This window comes from Glycine soja, chromosome 1 (assembly GCF_004193775.1).
Source record: "Glycine soja cultivar W05 chromosome 1, ASM419377v2, whole genome shotgun sequence".
Classification (NCBI taxonomy): domain Eukaryota; kingdom Viridiplantae; phylum Streptophyta; class Magnoliopsida; order Fabales; family Fabaceae; genus Glycine; species Glycine soja.
In genome coordinates this window covers 45,928,829-45,948,446 of record NC_041002.1, presented here as the reverse complement: position 1 = coordinate 45,948,446, position 19,618 = coordinate 45,928,829, and the positions used below count along the sequence as shown (strand labels likewise).

General features: G+C 28.4%; 1 protein-coding gene across 1 annotated transcript; it reads right to left on the bottom strand.

Annotated features, from left to right (window-relative positions):
* Window positions 1-10,450: 10,450 nt before the first annotated feature.
* LOC114416988 (cyclin-U2-1-like) lies at window positions 10,451-12,194 on the bottom strand. The gene is made up of 2 exons (XM_028382046.1): window positions 11,530-12,194; window positions 10,451-10,953 (listed from the first exon to the last, which is right to left on the bottom strand). The coding sequence occupies exons 1-2, from the start codon at window positions 11,937-11,939 to the stop codon at window positions 10,689-10,691; spliced, it is 675 nt and encodes a 224-aa protein (XP_028237847.1). The 5' UTR covers window positions 11,940-12,194; the 3' UTR covers window positions 10,451-10,688.
* Between the last annotated feature and the right edge of the window lie 7,424 nt (window positions 12,195-19,618).

The window sequence follows — 19,618 nt, the reverse complement described above, 5'->3', positions numbered from 1 at the left end:
AAAAAATATGTACATACACAAATAAACTATATTCATAAAAGAATATACATTTTTCCTCACGAAGACAATGGGATTTGCTCCCATTTCTGTTATTCAATAATTGGCATGGAGGACATTACACACAGCTAAAATTTCTAATATATTTTCTTATCATTTGTTTCATCTACCCACTTTTGTTTTCTTTTCTATATTTTTTTGGTTGTAGCCCTGTAAGCGTTTAGATAATATATATGGAGACAGTGACATGAATTTCGGTGGTTATATGCACATATATAGCCCAAAAGATTACGATATGGGCGACGCATAAAATCGCCTTGGTTGGAATTATATAATATGGTTCCAGGAACTGTTTTGTCTGTGGTTCCATTGTCGCATCAAATATAAATAAGTATTGAAGTTAGGTAGGTGCATGTCCCTTTTGGGTTTGGCTTCTCTCCTGCGCCACATTGAAGTGTTCAGCTGCCTCGATCCAACTCCACATCAGTTTCTTTGTAATTACTTACACATATTTTTTTTTCAGATAAATAATCATTTTTGTCTTTGAATATATAATTTATGAATAAATATATTCTTGAAAAATAAAAATACAAAATTTAGTTTTCAAAAGTGTAAAAAATATGATAAATATATCCGTCTATTGTCGTTAATAAAATAGTCTATGTGACACAGAAAGACGAATTTGTCACTGAAATAATTGTTAACGTGACCATCTCTAATTGTCAAAATAGGAATATATTTGTCATATAATATTTTTTGACTTTTTGTCTTCCCACTCTACTAACAAATATATCCCTAAAAAATGAAAATACAAAATTTAATCTTGAAAGTGTAAATGAATGTTAACTTTCGTCCGTCATCGTTTAGTTAAGATTCAAAGAAGTGAAATATGAAATATATTTATCTTTTATTTATAGTAAATTGTGACTAATTATTATAATTTGAAAAATTTTGTAATGATTGATGCATTGTTACAATGTTTATTTTGGTAAATTGATACAATATTTATTTTGGATAATTTCTATTGTGAAAACAAATTATGGTTAATAATCAATATTATTGTTTATTTTAAATTATGTTTGTCAATATATTTTTTAAGTGATTATTGTAATGTTATATTTGTAACTATAAAAAAATGGCGAAAATTTACCTTAAAATTATATTTTACCCTTAAATGAAACGAAATTTCAGGTCTAACAAATTACTCTAATAGAAACATACTGATATTTAGGTCCAATAAAAAATTACTTACATTTTCATCTAATAATAGTAACTTATTGACATTTTGGTCTAATGGAACGTACTTACATTTAGGTCTAAAACAAATTACTAATATTTTCCTCCAATAAAAAATATTGACATTTTTCGTTCAACAAAAAATTACTGGCATTTATATTTAAAAATGATATCTTATTGACATCTTTATCTAATCTAGTCAGCATAGATACGTTGACAATCATTTCAATAACAAATTCTTCCATATGTGTCACATAGACTATTTTATTAACGGTAACGAATAAAAGTTAACAGCTAGATATATTTGTCACACTTTTCACACTTTTAGGGATTAAATTTTGTATTTTCATGTTTTAGGGATGCATTTGTCAACAAATAACACATTTAAGGACAAAAGTAACTATATATTCTTTTTTCTTTTAATAATGTATAGGTTTAATTACTCATTTGATCTCTATAGTTTCACGATTCATATTTTTTTAGTCCCTATAGTTTGAAAGTGGTTTTTTTTTTCCTATAGTTTACATTTTAATTCTTTTTTAGTCTCTATAATTTACATTTTATTTCTTTTTTAGTCTCTATAGTTTGAAAGTGGTTTTTTTAGTCCTTATAATTTGTATTTTAATTCCTTTTTAGTCCCTATAGTTTGCAAGTGGACTTTTTTTAGTCTATATACTTTATATTTTAATTCTCTTTTAGTCTTTACCATCAAAATATGAGTAATATTATCAATTACAATTAACTACAAAAATATTGACAAGTAATTTGTAACTAATTTATCGCAAGATAATTTGTAATAAAAACTAGTAGATAATTTATAACTAATTATTTTTATATTTTTTTAATAAGGACTAAAAGATAATTAAAATACAAATTATAAAGACTAAAATATTATTTTTAAATTATAGGGACTAAAAGAAAATTAAAATACAAACTATAAGGACTAAAAAAAACCACTTTTAAACTATAAGGACTAAAAAAGAAGTAAAATATAAACTATAGGAACTAAAAAAATCAATTTTAAACTATAAGGACTAAAAATATATGAATTATGAAACTATAGGAACCAAATGAATAATTTAACTTAATTTATACCAGAATTTGTACATAAAATTCATCCATGTATAGAACCCCCCATCAATTGATGAGTTCTGTTATTTAAACGATTAATTTTTTTAAATAAGGTATATTACAAACTGTTTGGTATTTAGCATTGAAGATAAACAACATTGTTTTAATTTAACTAATGATGTTGTTAGTATATATATATATATATATATATATATATATATATATATATATAAAAGTTTATTATATATAATAGTCTTATGTAACTCATGTTTGATTTTAGAATTCATTTAGATAAACAACTTAGTGAGATTTTATTGAGTAAATACCTATTATGTAAGTACTTGTACGTGTATAAGTTGTTTTCATAATTGAAAGAAAATAGGATTACACTTTTATATAAATTATAAGTTATTTTCATAAGTTATCTTTGAGTAATGAAAAAAGCTGAAAATATCTTGTGGACTTATCATTGTCTATTTTCATAACTTTTCCCAAACTATTTCGTTAGTATTTATGTTATAAGATATGTTTAAACAAAGAGCACCGCTATTTAGTACGAAGCTGTGATGCACGTACGAAAGCATACGAAATATATGTGTTAATATGTTATTGGTTAAAATTTAAATTAAATTATAAAAAAAATAAAAGATAGATGATTAAGACAAATTACGGTGAATTGCTTTGTATATGTTTTCTTACACAACGAATTTGCAGTACGTAGCATTTTCCTTAAAGAAAGAGCATCGCTATTTAGTACGAAGCTTTGATGCACGAAACCATGCGAAATACATGTGTTAATATGTTATTGGTGAAAAGTTAAATTAGAAAAAATAAAAGATAAAATTATTAACACAAATCACGGTGAATTGCCTTATATATGTTTTCGTACGCAACAAATTCGTACTCCATAGCATTTTCCTTAAAGAAAGACCACCACTATAAATTGACTTTTACGCTAAAAATTATTCCTTACTTATATATTATAATTTATCATATTATTAATCAATATTAGATTTATCTCCAACACATTTGAAGGTATATAATTTGTGTTGGATAATTAATGTTCCCACAACTAAAATTACTCACACTCACAAATAATTGTGAGAATACACACAAAGATTACACCGTAGGAAAAATAATAACAAACACAAGAATTTAGGTTCAACACCTCTTGCTTATGTCCACGGAACCGACTCAAAAAGTATTTCACTATCACAAAAATGATTACAAAATTGTAACTCACCCCCAAATAGTATATCACTCTACAAACTCAAGTACCCCACTCAATGGTTACAAGAAATGATAACACTCTCATACAAAGATATTTTCTCTCAACAAAGTGACTTTGTTTCACAATCTCTCTTCTCACACACTATTTCTTCATGTGTTGTGTTTCTCCACTAATTTTCTTCTCTATTTATAGTAAAGATTGTCACCGACTATAATAAATAAGCTCTCTTGGAAGTTGAAACAAAAACAACTTTCAATGCATCCATTCAACTAAGGTTCATATAGTAAAATGCAATCTTCCACTTTGCATTTAAGTCATCTAAACCTTAGTGATAAAAATTCAATTTCCAATATGCATGCACCTTATCTTTTGGCTTGAAACTCTACAACTCTCCCCCTCAAGCCAAAAGAGAAATATCTTTTAATCAATTTGAAAGTGAACAAACTCTCCCTCCAACAGAAGTATCTCCCAACACTTTCACAACATTAGAAAACTTCACTTTCTTCTTCACTTTTCTATCATGGTTCCTCTTCAAGACTTGACCATCCAAATAGCAAATGTTACCTTTATTTTTCTGTTCTCACAACACCAAGTATCTCCCCTTGTACACCTTGCATCCCCACTTTGAACCAACATACTTGTACCATTGCGATGTCATCTCTCCCATAGAAATCATATTGACAATAATAGAAGGTGCAAACCTCACATTTGAGAAAGTTTGAAGAACACCATCATAGAGCTTCATCTTCACGCTCCCTATGCCTTCAACCTTCATTTTTCCATCATTCCCTAACTTGAAATGGCCAAATTATCCATTAGTTTTCAAAGTATCAAACATCTCTCGATCTTTGCAAATGTGCTTTAAGGCAGTAGAATCCATCACCCATTTTATTTTAGCAACCTCATCATTTATTGCCAAAAACACATCATCTTCATCTTCAACACTTTTTACTACATTAGCTTGGGAGTTGACATCATCTTTGTTCATATCTCTCAATTTCGTCAAGTCCTCCTTCATTTGTTTGCACCTCACTTGCACATGACCATTCTTACCACAATAGTAACATTGAATGTTACTCATATCTCGTTGTGGACGCGATTGCGATTTTCATCTTCCTCTTGGACCATCATGTCTCCTTGAATGATTCTTCCCTCGCTCAGACTCCATCACAACTATTGCATTATGTTCATCATCAACATTTTTAGTTCTCATCATTCTATCATTTTCTCTAAGAGCGGCAGTCACCTCATCCAAATTCAAAGTTGATCTTCCCACAAGCAATGTTTGAACCAAAGCTTTGAAGAACCTTTGTAGTGAGGCCAACAACAACAATGTCTGCTCCTCATCAGAGATTTTATCATCTGCATTCAACAGTTGACTTACTAGCCGATTGAACTTGTTGATGTGGTCATGGAGATCTCCTTCCATCTCTATTTTGAGTTGATACAACTCCATCTTCAAACATAGGAGATTGGTTAACGACTTTGACGCATAGATATTCTCGAGCTTCTCCCACAAGGCCTTCGGTGTTGTCTCCTTCAGTACATTGTGTTTTATCTTGGGAGCAAGGGCTAACCGAATCGTGCTCATAACCCTTCTTTGGATCTTAGTCCACTCGGTTTCATTTATAGAAGCCGACCTCTCATCTTCTAGCGCTTGATCAAGACCTTACTGCATCAAAAGGTCTTGAATAATACTTTTCCAAATCATAAAATTTATTTTTCCGTTAAACAACCGTATCTCGAACCTTTGTGTGCTGCTGGCCATAGCTTTGATACCACTATTGTAATGCTTCCACAAATAAAATTACTCGCACCCACAAAGGATCGTGAGAATGCACACAAAACACAAAGATTATACCGTAAAAAAAATAATATCAAACACAAGAATTTAACGTGGTTTGACACCTCTTGCTTACGTCCACGGAACCGACTCAAAAAGTATTTCACTATCACAAAAATGATTACAAGATTGTAACCTACCCCAAATAGTGTATCACTCTACAAACCCAAGTACCACACTCAATGATTATAAGAAATAATAACACTCTCACACAAAGACATTTTTCTCTCAAGAAAGTGACTTTGTTTCACAATCTCTCTTTTCACACACTCTCTCTTCATTGTTGTGTTTCTCCACTAATTTTCTTCTCTATTTATAGTGAAGATTGTCACCGAATATAATAAATAAGCTCTCTTGGAAGTTGAAACAAAAATAACTTCCAATGCATCCATTCAACTAAGATTCATCTAATAAAATATAATCTTTTACTTTGCATTTAAGCCACCTAAACCTTAGTGATAAAAATTCAATTTTTAATATGCATGCACCTTATCTTTTGACTTGAAACTCTTCAATTTAGTAGACTTTTAACTTGTCCGAAACACCTATAAGACATTTAAAAAAAAACACAATGTTTACTTTAATTAACATCACATGCTTAGTATTTAACATCATTTAAAAATGCAAATAAGATCTAAGTCAGACTAAGAAATTATTTATTGAGTTATATTATTCTTCTACCAATTTTCTGTACAAATTTGTATTCAAAGGTATTGTATAAATTCAATTTTTCTTACTTATTTTGAAGGAAATATTTTTTATTTACATTACAAATAAGAATTTAGATCTTATGGTAGCCATGCATTTTTGTAGGCTTGAAGCAATCAAGTACTAAGATCCAAGTGGGAACTATTAATATAGGGTGCTTATAGGAAGCAGTTGTCTATCTAAAAGCCTAATAATTTGCATCCTCTCAATTACCTTCCTCCTTTCCTTCTCAAAGTAGGCAGAAAGAAAGGAGGATGAGAGTCTCAATGACCTTCAAATTAATTACTTTAAAATGAAGATGCTCTGTCCATCTTCTATGCACCGGTTGGAGTTGTCTTCGGTTGGTAATGCATCATCATCCACACACACACACACAGGTCATGCTATTATTGATTATACTAATTCGTTTATAAAGACACATGGCAGCTTTGGATGGTCAACTTCATCAAGAGTTTGAAGCTTTTTTGGTGTATGATATGCTTTACACTTTAGTTCTTTTCAACCTTTTTTTTTTTAAATTAATTATCCTGTTTCTCTCTCTTTGGTTTCTAATGAAATGATCATAACTGAAATAAAACAAACACCAGTCTTTAGGTGATGCTAGCCCATCATTTGCTTTTAGTTCCTTCCCGCAACTTGCTCTCCACATGCATATAAACTATGTTTTCGCTATTCGTTTTTATTTTAAATAATTCATGAGTCGAAGCATGAATCGAAAGTGTGCTTAAGTTCGTATTTCAATAATTCTTAAATATTTTTTTTAGTCATTATAATGGAGTTTTTTATTTATTTTTCGTCATTGTAATTTTTTTTAATTCTAACAAATTATATTTATTTTATTTTTTGTTTTTATAATACTTTAGATAATATTTTTTACTGTTTATAATGTGGACTAAAAAAAACAAACATAATTTATAAAGGATAAAAACAAAAAATAATAATTTTACAGGAACGAAAAATAAAAAAAAATAAAGTGTAAATACTAAAAAATATTTAAACCAAAATAAATTTATCATTTGTTTTGCAAATGAATCATCCATGATTTTGTGAAATCATGCAAAATGGCGATCGCGCGGTGGAATGGAGATTATCACAAAAAAAATGTCAACTTGATTTTGCTTAAAGTTATATATAGAGGGTTGACTCTATTGTAATTTTTAATATTTTGAAATGATTCAAACATTTAATTTTAATGTAAAATATGAAATTTGGTTTTACGAGGAGCTGCCTTTAAAACACATTCTATTATATTCTTTTTCACAAGTCTTTTACAAATATTAAAATTTATTAAAAATTAATTACAGAACTATGAGTATATAATTTATTAAATATAAAGTAAGGCCCATATCATTTTTATATTTCCTCTAAATTTCAATACATAATTATTTATTAGAAATTACCTTAATTTTATAATAGTTTATACATTTAAATTATTTTAAGATAATTATTTTAAAAATTAATAAATTTATTATATATGATAAATTGTGATTAGATGATGATGAAATTTTTTTACATTAATAAAATTTTTTAATGAAAAATCACTTTCACAATATTCCTAACATCATTTAAATAAGGAACAAGTCCTTTTCCAAGGATCGGCGGGTCGGTTTATGAAAAGTACGTGTAATATCTTACGATCCAGATTTTCGATTAAATGAAAATTAATTTCTGCAATAACATCGTTATTCCCATCATGCCACATAATTAATTAATTAATTAATTGATCTCCCCATTATCCAATTTAGAACAATAGGTTAGTCCTTATAAGTCTGAAATCATCCGTTATTCTTTTTACGTCATCTGGTGAGGATGCTACTATGATGAAATTGTTTTCAAAGGATAAATAGTTAATTTGGTGTTTGAAAGTGTAAGAGTTTCTTACCGATTATTATTTTCTGCAAGAACATTATTATTTTCAAATCATCCGTTATCTTCAAAATTACTTTAGTATTTGAAAGTAACAAAATTCTAAACAGTTCTTGAAAGTGTAATTCTTCACTCATTTTAGTTCAAATTCAAAGAAAACTGTGATTTAAGTGATAATACTAAGGACTAAAATAATAATAAGTTTAGAGACTTTATTTATCAGTATAAGAACTTATTTTAAAATTCACTACTTTAAAGAGATTAATGTGATAACGCTTTAGACTTTTAATGACTCAAATAATTGTTTATCCTATTTTAAAATATTAAAAGAAAATTATTTTAAAATAACTTATTAATATGAAATTATTTATCATATCATTATCAAATCATGAATTGAGGGTTTCTAGTATAATGTGACTTTTTTATTTATATTTTATAAAATAAAATGACTAACAGTCCAGGTGATAACTTTCAAATTTTTAAATTATCGTTTAGGTGATAACTTATAAATTATGTCTTAAGTTAACGTGTTACATATAACATGTTACACGAGTGTCAATCCAGTTTCTTTTTTAAAAAACATTAAGCCATGTGAAAATCATTTTCTAATATGAAAAATTATTTTAAAATAAATTCTTAACAAACTACGTGGTAATTTGTGAAAATCACCACCTAGGGTGGTGCCACCCTAAGCAACACATGGATGATATCCTTGAAACTTATATATTAATTCACTTAAAAGAAACTATTCTTAAACCCTACTAGTTGATCATTACCCCAAGCCCAACATGGCTTGCTCAATTACAATAGATTATTTGTCTTAAACAACTTGATGTCTAATAACTTGTTTCATTTTTTAAGTGGATCAACAAGTAACTTGGTGTACAACACCCCCACAAGTACCGCACAGTCAGTATTTTTGCCAGTTGAATTGGTGAGTTTTATTGAGAGTAGCCAAATATCATTGAGGGTTGTGTCACCTTAGCTAGCTATTTTTACAAACAAGTTACACAAAATGATGTAATAGGTGTTTTTTAATAATAATAATAATATATATAATTTGCACATCATATTATGAATTTCAAGTGGCTTTAATTTATTTTTTTTAAATGAGCTGGCAGTCTGGCACCCACGTATCATGCTAGGAGAAATGCACTAGTCCAATTATAACAATTTAGAAGTTGCCATATGGATTGGCACATTCTAAGTGGGTGCTAGTCTACTGTAAAAAGAGAATTCATCAATCTATATGGCAATTTTAATGATAATGTAATAATGAAACTTGTTTAAACTTATTTATTAATTAATTGTTTATTTTAATGAAATAAGTAATTTTTTTTTTATCTTTTCAGTATGTTTGTTTAAACTGTTTTTACTAAAAAAAAAGATTTTTATTTTTATTTTTAAAAACAAATCTTATCTGTTTTTTTTTTAAATACTTATTTTAATTTTTTTCTTAAATTTAAACAAAGTAATCCAATATCAACTCTAAATTAATAATTGTTTCAAATTTTTTTATACACACTTTATAATTTAATCCCTATTTAGTTAATCAATCTGAAAAAAATTTAGCCAACAAAAGCTTTTTAGTTAGAGAATTTGAGTTAGTTGCGTAAGTCTTTTTTTCTATTAAGATAAAGAATACTTCTTACCTCGTTATTCTTTCTTTCTTTTTTTTTTCTCAACAACCACCCTTGAATTTAAGTATTTTTTGGTCAATTCTTGCTAACTTATTCTAGTTGTGCACCTGTGTAGCTGTTCTTTCAGGATATTCCCAATCTTTAACCATTCAACTATATTTTTACTTTTTATTTTTTAAATACATATATCTTACCTCTCTATTTTCCATCTCTTCTTCCAATCTCTCTCTATCTCTCGAGGTATATACACCTTATTAAGGTGTGAAAAAAATCATTTTACATAACCATTTCGACCTGCTGAATAATCAAGTGTTGCTATAATACTCCACACATAGCTCAGAGTGTTTTACAACCCAGAGTTGATTTGCTTATAGATTAAGGAAGTTTGTTAGAACACTGTAATGCTATCAACTTTTTGCTCGTCTTTCACCATCAAAATATATTAAAGTGTGAAAAGTGAAAAAAAGAACAAAGCGATTAACACATTTTGACTTCAATTTTTCCCTTCTTTGTCTCCTGCCATCATGTTGTGATTTAGTAGATTTGAAAGAACGAAGCCCCAAACCTTTTTACTGTAAGCTCCTCTTCACCTTTATTGCTAATTGAGTTTGCAAATGATAAATATTTAAGTTTAATTAAGCCAGACCTAAACACATAAATTTCTATCGAAGTCACATACCCCTTTTTTCATACTAGTTCACATTATGAGGTGGAATAATAATTTGTGTGAACAAAGATCAAGATAATTGGCACCTACATTTTCAAATTTCAATCCAGAAAAGAATAGCCAAATGATAAATTATGTTCAAAAGGGTTGAAAATATGCACACATAAAGACAGAAGTAAATCTAAAAAATCTTCATATATTAACAAATAATTAAAATTCCAAAACTTTTCATAATTAAAATCCACTGTTTCCTTGTGATGAAACAAGACAAATTTATCCATCGCTCTCGCTCTGCCTCACCTATGCTCTAAAATCTCAATCCCCCAACAAATATGTATGTTTACACTCATATTTACACACAAACTACCTTTCTTGATTTGCAGGCAAAAAAAAATTAAAAGATAAAACAGCCAAAATTCCCTAACCATTCTACAACATTACACGCGTGATTTGTGTGTAACCCCTTTCTTCTATGTTCTTTGCTTTGATCTCTTCAGCACACCTTAGTGTTCTCTCAATGTGGTACCCTCCTCCAATGCTGACTTCCCTCTCCAAATGGCAGCAATAGCTCTCAAACACACTCACATTAACATGCAATTTGAAACCCATCAAGAAAAGAAATTCAAGCTCCAACTCGTTCAATTCATTTGTTCTCAAGCCACCAACTCTTGCAAAGTATGAATTCCTGAAATTCCTGTCAAATAAGAAGAAGCCACTTTAGTATCATCACATAATGCCCTGTTTTCAATCCAAACAATTTTTTAAAAAATGGTTGAATAAAAAGACAAATTAGCTTACATTAACAACAACATCCACCTAAACTAGGTTTCCTAACAAAATGTCCACTTCCTTGACTGTTAGCCAGTAGTACTCTCACTGATTGAGATTGAAAAGAACAAACTTTGTCTCAATTTAACAAACCCCTTACCAAATTATTATCAAGAAAATATGTTAGAATTGATGTTCTTAAAGAGAATTGCTGTATTATAGAGAAATTTAAAGGCTCTGGTATAACTATTTTTGGGATAATAGTTGAATGAAATTGGACACACCAAAGTAGATTTTTTCAATTTCAGTATCAAAACTTAAATTTTGAGGGTGCCTTAGATTTTTTTCTTAAAAATAAGTAATAACTTATAGAATTTTATATCTTTAGGAATTCTTCTGCAGAGAATTTGCTATTAATTTTGATTGTTATTTCTTCAAAATTTATATCAATCCCACATGAACAAAACAATAAGAGAACCAAAAGAGGGAGAATATCACTTACATATCTTCCACATACTTAGAAGCCACCATGATAGTAGTTATAAGAAGTCTATGCACATTTCTGGTATTGATTCTAAACCCAGGATTGTTTTGGCAGAACCGATCAATATAGACATAGGCCACAACATACACTGAAGGTCCTGCTCTAGTGTACCTGAAAATTCTCTCTAGATAGGATTCGATGGTCATATCAGGAATCTCTCTACAATCAAAGATGTTTGTGCTTATGACTTTGGACAAAGCATTGGAGCAGTTCTTCACAATCCTTTGTGTTCTAGCCATGCTCCTCTCAATGAGTGAAGCCAGAACATTTATCACTAATGGGGTGTTGGAGTCTTCTTTGTATGAATAGGAATAGAGATCATAGCGCAGCTTCCTTGGAGATATTGTAAGAGTAGAAGAAGAAGCCATGAGAGAACTTTGTTTTGAAAGAGATTGATCTAATAAGCTCCAAGTCCAATAGGGTATTTGTTGTTGAACAATAAGGTGCAAGTGATGATGGGGTTGTGTTAGTGTTGAAGAAGGTTTTTAGAAGAAGGCTTTATATATAAAGGAGAATTGGGGTTGGAAGAGGGGGAATAAAGAGAGAGGGATATGGTTTTTTATTTTATTTTATGATAGTGTTATTTTATTGGTGTGAGAAAGAAAAATTGAAAAGAAGGGTTTTGGGCCATATGGAATCAGGGATAGTGGGTGGAAGCTTGATGATAAAAAATAAAATTGAAAAATGAAAACTATTAAGATATGAGTGCCTCCTCTTTATGATGGCAAAGTACAAACACACCAGCTAAGTTTTCTCTCTCTTCATTGCATAAAAAACAAGACAATGTCTTCCACCATGTTCTTCTCAAGTTTTGGGTGCATGAATGACCCTTAAATTTTAGCCATTGATCTTGTTTTTAAATAATCGATTGCAAGAAGAAATAACCTGGAACTTGCCGAACAGATAACTATTGTCCATTTATTTATTTATTACTTAACCCATTAGTTGTATTTTATTTTTCATTTTACTCCCTTCTCCTAATGGTTGTGGCGGTGCCTCTCTCTTTTGACTTAATGCTGCGATGCTTACACTGCACTGCCATAGTAGATTCAGATTACCTAGGAAAATTTAACCAGCAGAATTACCATTACCAAGGAAAATTCATATTAAAATAGGGTCTTGTTGGCATGGTTATAACCTTTCAAAGGTTGATTTAAAATGATTCTGTTAACTCCTTGGCTAGTCTTAGGTAATGTTTGGTAAACAGAAATGAAAAAAATATATATATAAAAGCTTAAGAAATGAAAAGGAATGAAAAGAGTTGAAAGAGACTAGAAAGTCAAATTGTTTGATTGAGATGAAAAAGAATTTAAAAGAGGTGAAAAATTTGAATTAAAATAATAAGTAAAAAATAAAAAGAACATGTTAAAATAATAAAGATGAAACAAAAGTCATTTTTACCTTTAATATTTGTAAGTTTTCCAATTTGTTACATAATTTTTTTTTTAATTATGCTCATAGTCGATTATGAAAATTGCATAATTAATTATGTAACTTTATTTGACCACATAATCAATTATGTTATAATCATAATTGATTATATTGCAAACTTGAAATCAATTTTATTTAACATTTTAACGATTCAATAGATACATAATCTATTATTATATAAGTATAATTGATTATGGTGACAATCCATAAGTTTTAATGCTCTATATAATTAATTATGTGAATATGATAACTAATCATGTAGACAAAAAAGAACAAACAAATGACTATGAGGATCATAGTTCTCGGATCAATTTTGGAAGGACTTTCTTTTTCTCTGCAATGAGACCAAATTTACTCCCTTTCATCTCATTTTGGGATGAAAATTTTACCCATGGTTTCCACAATTTTTTTAAAACTTGCAACTCAAATTCACCCCTAACAAACACGCATTCTCAACTTTAATCCCTAAACCAACTCAATTCAATTACAACTCAAATTTATTCCTTAAACCAAACACATTTTTAATGCAAATGAGTTGAATAAAACTTTTTATGTGTACAACAACGACAATAAAATTAGAATCTTAAATTTTATGCAAATTTTAAGGATAGCTAATGTATACTAAACATTTATTTTTGGTAAATTTAAAGAATTTCTTACTCCAAAATTAAGGATTAATATTTTAAAATATTAAGATCTATTTAAAAAATTAATTTTTGAATAAGTATTTTATCATAAAAATTTAAAGATTAAATCCCTGTTTGAATAAAAGAAGAAGAATATGCAAACGTGGAGTCGATTCGCCCGATCATTATTTTGCTTCTATAAAAGAAAAATGTTTGTTTTACTTTATTTTTTATACAATATTTTATATAAAAGAAGGAAAAGACTGGAAAATAAAGTAAATAACAAGGTAAATAAATAATGTGATGAAAGCCATAAAAAATAATATTATATAAATAAGTTTTTTTTTTTTTTTACAAATTTTAGGACAATTTATTGTTAAGTAATAGTATATGATTCTGTTATAAATCTTTGGTTAAAATATGTTTTTCTTTCTAGTAAATATGAAAATGCTTGGAATTCGTTTATTAAAAAAATTTAGTACATTTGTTCATTCTTACAAAATTAAAATATATAATTTTTTGTTTGGACTTTGGATAAATTTAAATTTATGATGATGACTTTTTATATCGATTATGTATATAATTGATATAAATGTGACATTTTTTTACATCAATTATGCATACAATTAGTGTAAAAAATAATATTAGTGGATTCGAATGTCTTAATTTTGTTTTAAGTTAAAAAATGACACATTTTAATTTTGTGAGAAAAAAATATTAATTTTTTGAAAAAATTTAAATATTTTTATATTTACGGAACTAAAAATATTTTTGAATCTAAAGTTTTCCTTGGAGATTAACCTTCTTATTGTCGAACTTTAATGTAGCAAATGTAGCATCGCAGAATCCTCCAAAAGCAATGTTATATAGTTGGCAGATTATTGAGCGGGTGTTTGGGACCTACAAAATTAAAGCACACCTAAATATATAATCTAAAAAATAATTAATATTTTAACAAATACATGCTTGTTTACATTCAATACATACTAATTCACATGAAGACAGGAGGAAAGTGTCACTTTCGTATATAAATTGAGTGTTGACCATTGACCTTTGCTTGGAGATTTGTGCTGTTTGCGACTCCCGGTAGCAATTCCTGCGAAGAACTAACTAGTACTTAGTTATAGGAGAAAATTTAGGTTGTGCGAAATCCTTCAGTATTTACGATTTTATCTAATTTTTTAGTCACACATACTCAATTTTTTCAATTTGCACCAAAAAATTAATAACATTTTACATACTCCTATGGAAGATTATAATAATAATCTTGCATTCTTTAAAGTAGTAATTTCTATAAGATGTCGATTCTAACACACGTGCAATGGGTCTACCTTAAATCCTACGATCTTGGCTTTAATTTGTCACTTGAGCTTACCACGTGCAATATCCTCGTAATCTTCGTTCTCTTTTCTTGCATACTGGCGGGGGATTCTAGTACATAGAGCCTCTGTTTCATTACTAATAGATTATTTTTATCAGCAATGGAAAAATTAATATTAATTTACAGAAATAGTACAAGAAGTACTTTAAGTTTTACATCAAGTTGTCCTGTATTTAGAACAACATTTAATGCACATAACTGAATTATTGAGTCACTCGGAAAAGAATAACAGAAATCATCATTCAAAGTCTAATCGATCTAACCTAGATTGTTGTAGAAAAATAGATTATTGTTGAACCAAAATTTAATTTAGTAGTTGAAAAATATTAAATGTAAACGATTGACCCATTTAAGAATTGAAGCAATGCCACGAATAAACTTCCAACATTTTACCTTGTGATGAGATTGGCCCATTACACCATGTCACCATTTTAAACCCTTTAATACAATTATTTTTTCATGTGAAATCTCAGGTATATATTAATGAATGAAGAGAAAAATATATAACTTCAAACAACTTAATTAAATAATTATTTTCATTTTTTTATTAAATGATAATTTGTGTTATAAATTTAGCATAAAATTTATTTAAACATATTAAAATTACTTGTTTTAATAAATTAATTCCACAAAAAACTTACTAAAATAAGATAAATAAAATTTATAAAAATCACAAATCATTCTCATAAATTTGAATAAGATTTGTAAAAGTTTTTTCAAACACTTCTTTAGAGAATACTACTCAGTAATAATTTTTAGTTAGTACTTTCTTGTATTTTCCGGCTCTTTAATTAAGATGGGGTAGCCTAACTAATTATGAGCTTTCATGCAATCAGAAAAATCACATTAAAAAATGTGCTGGAGTGCTATAAATAACATTGCAAAGATACATTTTCTTTAGAGTTATATTATTTCTGTATTAAATCATTTCTTTATCTTTTCATATCACATGACTCAATTTAATTATCTAATAGTTCTCTCTTTCTTGTCCGTGTCTATTCTCAGTTTTAATTTCTCATTTTCTTTGAAAAGATTTCGTACATGTTCTCAGTGTCATTCATACAAGTTGCAGCCTTTACATATATGAAATTATAAAAGGCTTCAGGAATGATTCGTGATATAATCTAATAGAATATGCACCGTCCATAGCATGCTAACATATAAAGTGGCTGAACGAATGAGATATTGGCCACGCACGCCTCTGACCAAAGTTCCATAATGTAGCTCATGAGTCATGACAGATCAAAACCTTTCAAAGAAATTGATTGGATATGGATACTACTAGCTTGCAATGAGGAGAAATATCCAAATATTAAACGAGTCAAATATACATCCCCTGGAAGGACTATAAAAAAAATTATATCATCGCATAATCACAAATGTTATACTTTATAATAATTTGTTAATTTTTATAATACTTATCTTAAAAATCTATAATTATTTGATAAACTCATTAAAAAGGAAGTACATAGGAGACATATTAGTACTTAGTTGTATTTAACTGTGTTATGCATTAATTAATAAATCGGGTGCATTATCCATTTTCTAGAAAGAAAAAAGAGAAATCTACTAAACATCCGGTATAATCAGATGTTCAAGCTGACATGCTAAAAGAGGGTTTGTGTTTTATAAAACATTCCATCTATAAGAAATGATCCCACGCTATCTTGATTGATTGAATGACAGAGTGATTCACCATCAAATTGCAACTAAAAAAAAATTAAACCTGGCTAAAGAAGAGACTATATAGTCTTTGGGTTTAATTATCTTTCTAATTAAAAATATTAGTACAGGATTGTGACTCAGTGAGTAGATGCTATATAGATCCTTAATTATAGCTAGAAAAGTTACAATTTTAAATACTTATTGTATGACTATATATGATGGATTAATGAAATAATTCATGTGGACAGATATTGTATTTGCCTAAATCAATAACTATTATCTCACATTTCATTAAATAACTTCACATTGTGGTCATTTATTTGGGCGAAATGCACAAAATGATGACAACATGTATTTGCCATTGCCGATCTAAGACTTTAAAGTTTAGAAATAAACAGTTCAGGTACGAGATATGAAAACAATTATTAAGTCTAGTTTAATTTTATTCATTCAAGCTGGTTAAAGCATTTCACTTTCTCTTATGGGTGGGGTAGTTTAAGTAGTTATGACAGCTGTATAATCACCCGGCTATATGGAGTGATGTTGGGTAGTTTTGGTAGTTATAACAGCAAAATGATCACTTGGCCACATGTATTTATGATCATAAAAAAAATTTGTGTAATCTTATATGTTAGATTTATTATTTAATTGGATAGAAATAAAAGAAAAAAATATATGTAAAACTGATAATTAGACAAAATTTATGTTAAAATGTGAGGATTAAAATTATGAAAATAAATAAAAATCAAAATTCTAAATCAAGAATTAAATGAGGACTTAAATTGTAATTTAACCTAGTTTATATATCATCGTCATTATGTTATCCATTCATGTCATTGAAGATAGTTTCAATTCATTGTTCTTCTTCATTGTTAAATAATCCTGACCTGATTCTTGTTTTCAACCTTCAATGGCAACAATTATAGTTCTCGAAGCAGAGTTACGCACATGGTTTTGCTTGATAGAGAAAAAAAATAATAATCAGATTTATGGATTGTTTGATTCCATATCTAGATGAACATGACCCTCAGTTCCTATCTACATGACACCTCAACTACAATGTTGTTAACTCTTGGCTACTTAACTCTATTAGTGTCATTAAAGAAATCACAAGTTTAATTTGGATTATTATTTGTTAGTTGCAGAAATTTGTCCTAATCTTTGCTATAGTTTTGACCCTGGCATCTTTCAATCCAAAATACATCTCATATCTTGTGTTTGAAGAAAGAATTTAAAAATTTCTAGGAAATTTAAATACACAACATTTTAATTGCCTTGATTTAAATTTTTTTTATTTTGTAAACATTTTGTTTGGATGAAGCAATTCAATTTCTTGTATTTTAATTTTCTTGTTTGGATAAAGGAATTCAATTTCAATCAAATTTAAATTTTCATTTTTAAATATTTATTTAAAAATTAAAATTTCAATATTGAATAAAAATAAATATTAGTCATTTTTTAAACAGTTAAATATTCAAAATAAATTTAATGCTAGACAATATTTAATAATAATTTTTTTTAGTATTTAATAATTAAATAATCAAAATAATTTTAATGCTAAACAATTTTGAATCTTACACAATATTCTTGTATTTACACACACAAAAACTTGGATTAAACAATACTGCAAAATTTAAAGATGAATGATATGTAATTCCTTGTTCAATCTAATCCCTTGTTAAAAAAAAATTCAATTAACTACTCTCGCAATAATTTTAAAACGTATTGAAATTAAACAATTACTTAAGTTAAGGACAATCATATCATACAAAATTCAAATATTAATATTAATTTCATTGTTCAAGAAGAAAATACTTCAATCCATATCAAGACCTAAAATCATACATCATTTATATTGATGTCACTTCACTTATAATACTCAATCATTCACAAATTAGAGGGTCCAAAAGAAATAACATAATCAAACAATGTTAGAAGAATCAACTTTTTTTCTTGCTTTGTAAGAACACAACTTCTCTATATTCCTTGTTCACCTGACATAGAAGAAATAAAAAAATATAAGTCACAACAAGAAAGATAGATAACTATAATGAAAATATCACTTCGGTTAGGCATAAAAAAGACACAAATTTCTAATTTGAAAATTGAAATTGAAAATGTAGATAAAAGGTTACTCACCGAATTTCATTTTGCAAGATGTGTTAAGACATTATTTGTCTTTTCGTGAATTGGAAGAGCTTTCATGATAGCTAACTGCTTTGGATCGTTAACTAATCATTTAATAGCTTTAGCCCATTATTGTCTATTATGATCTGGTATCAAAGCTGCCTCACGTAACACTTCTTGAATATATTCATCATGGACTTTACCATCCATCTTTTCTACCATTTGGTCAAAAGAGTTGGCCATTTTATCCAAAAAAGCTGTTATTCCTTCTTTTTCTCCAATCTTTCTATTGGGAGGATGTGTACCAAAAGAAGTTGAACCTTGTCTTCTTCCTTTTGTATTAGAGCTTGATTCTTCTAAGTCTATAGTAGCAGTAGCACCTAAACCCATGAATTTCACTTCATTTGTTTCTCTGCTCATCGCTTCATCAGCATCCATAGCAGTTTCAGCTCCAGGACCAGTGGCTCTATCTATAGCACACAAACCCACTATATCATCCCATTTTTGAAGCACCTTGAATCGAAACGGTTTAGTCGATTTATGCGACTAGAAAAAAAAAAAAAAAAGAAAAAGTCAAATCCAATCTGCTTTGAATAACAAATAGCAATATATTATAGAATACTTACAATGCAATGCTCATGCCAAGCATTTTCATTCTCAGTTGCGATCATGTGCTTAGTGCCATCCCAATCAAACTCACTCTGGCCAAGGATGTCACTTACAATACCATACCACGATCTCCATAATTTGATACGGTTTTTGACATTATTTGATGTGACATTAACATTGAAGCTTGTAGACAACACTGCGGTAGCAG

Excerpts from the sequence above, each read along its gene's own strand:
- LOC114416988 (XM_028382046.1), bottom strand. The coding sequence starts at position 11,939 with ATGGCTTCTTCTTCTACTCTTACAATATCTCCAAGGAAGCTGCGCTAT. Across the intron at positions 10,954-11,529 it reads TCTAAGTATGTGGAAGATAT|GAATTTCAGGAATTCATACT; the intron begins GTAAGTGATATT and ends CTTATTTGACAG.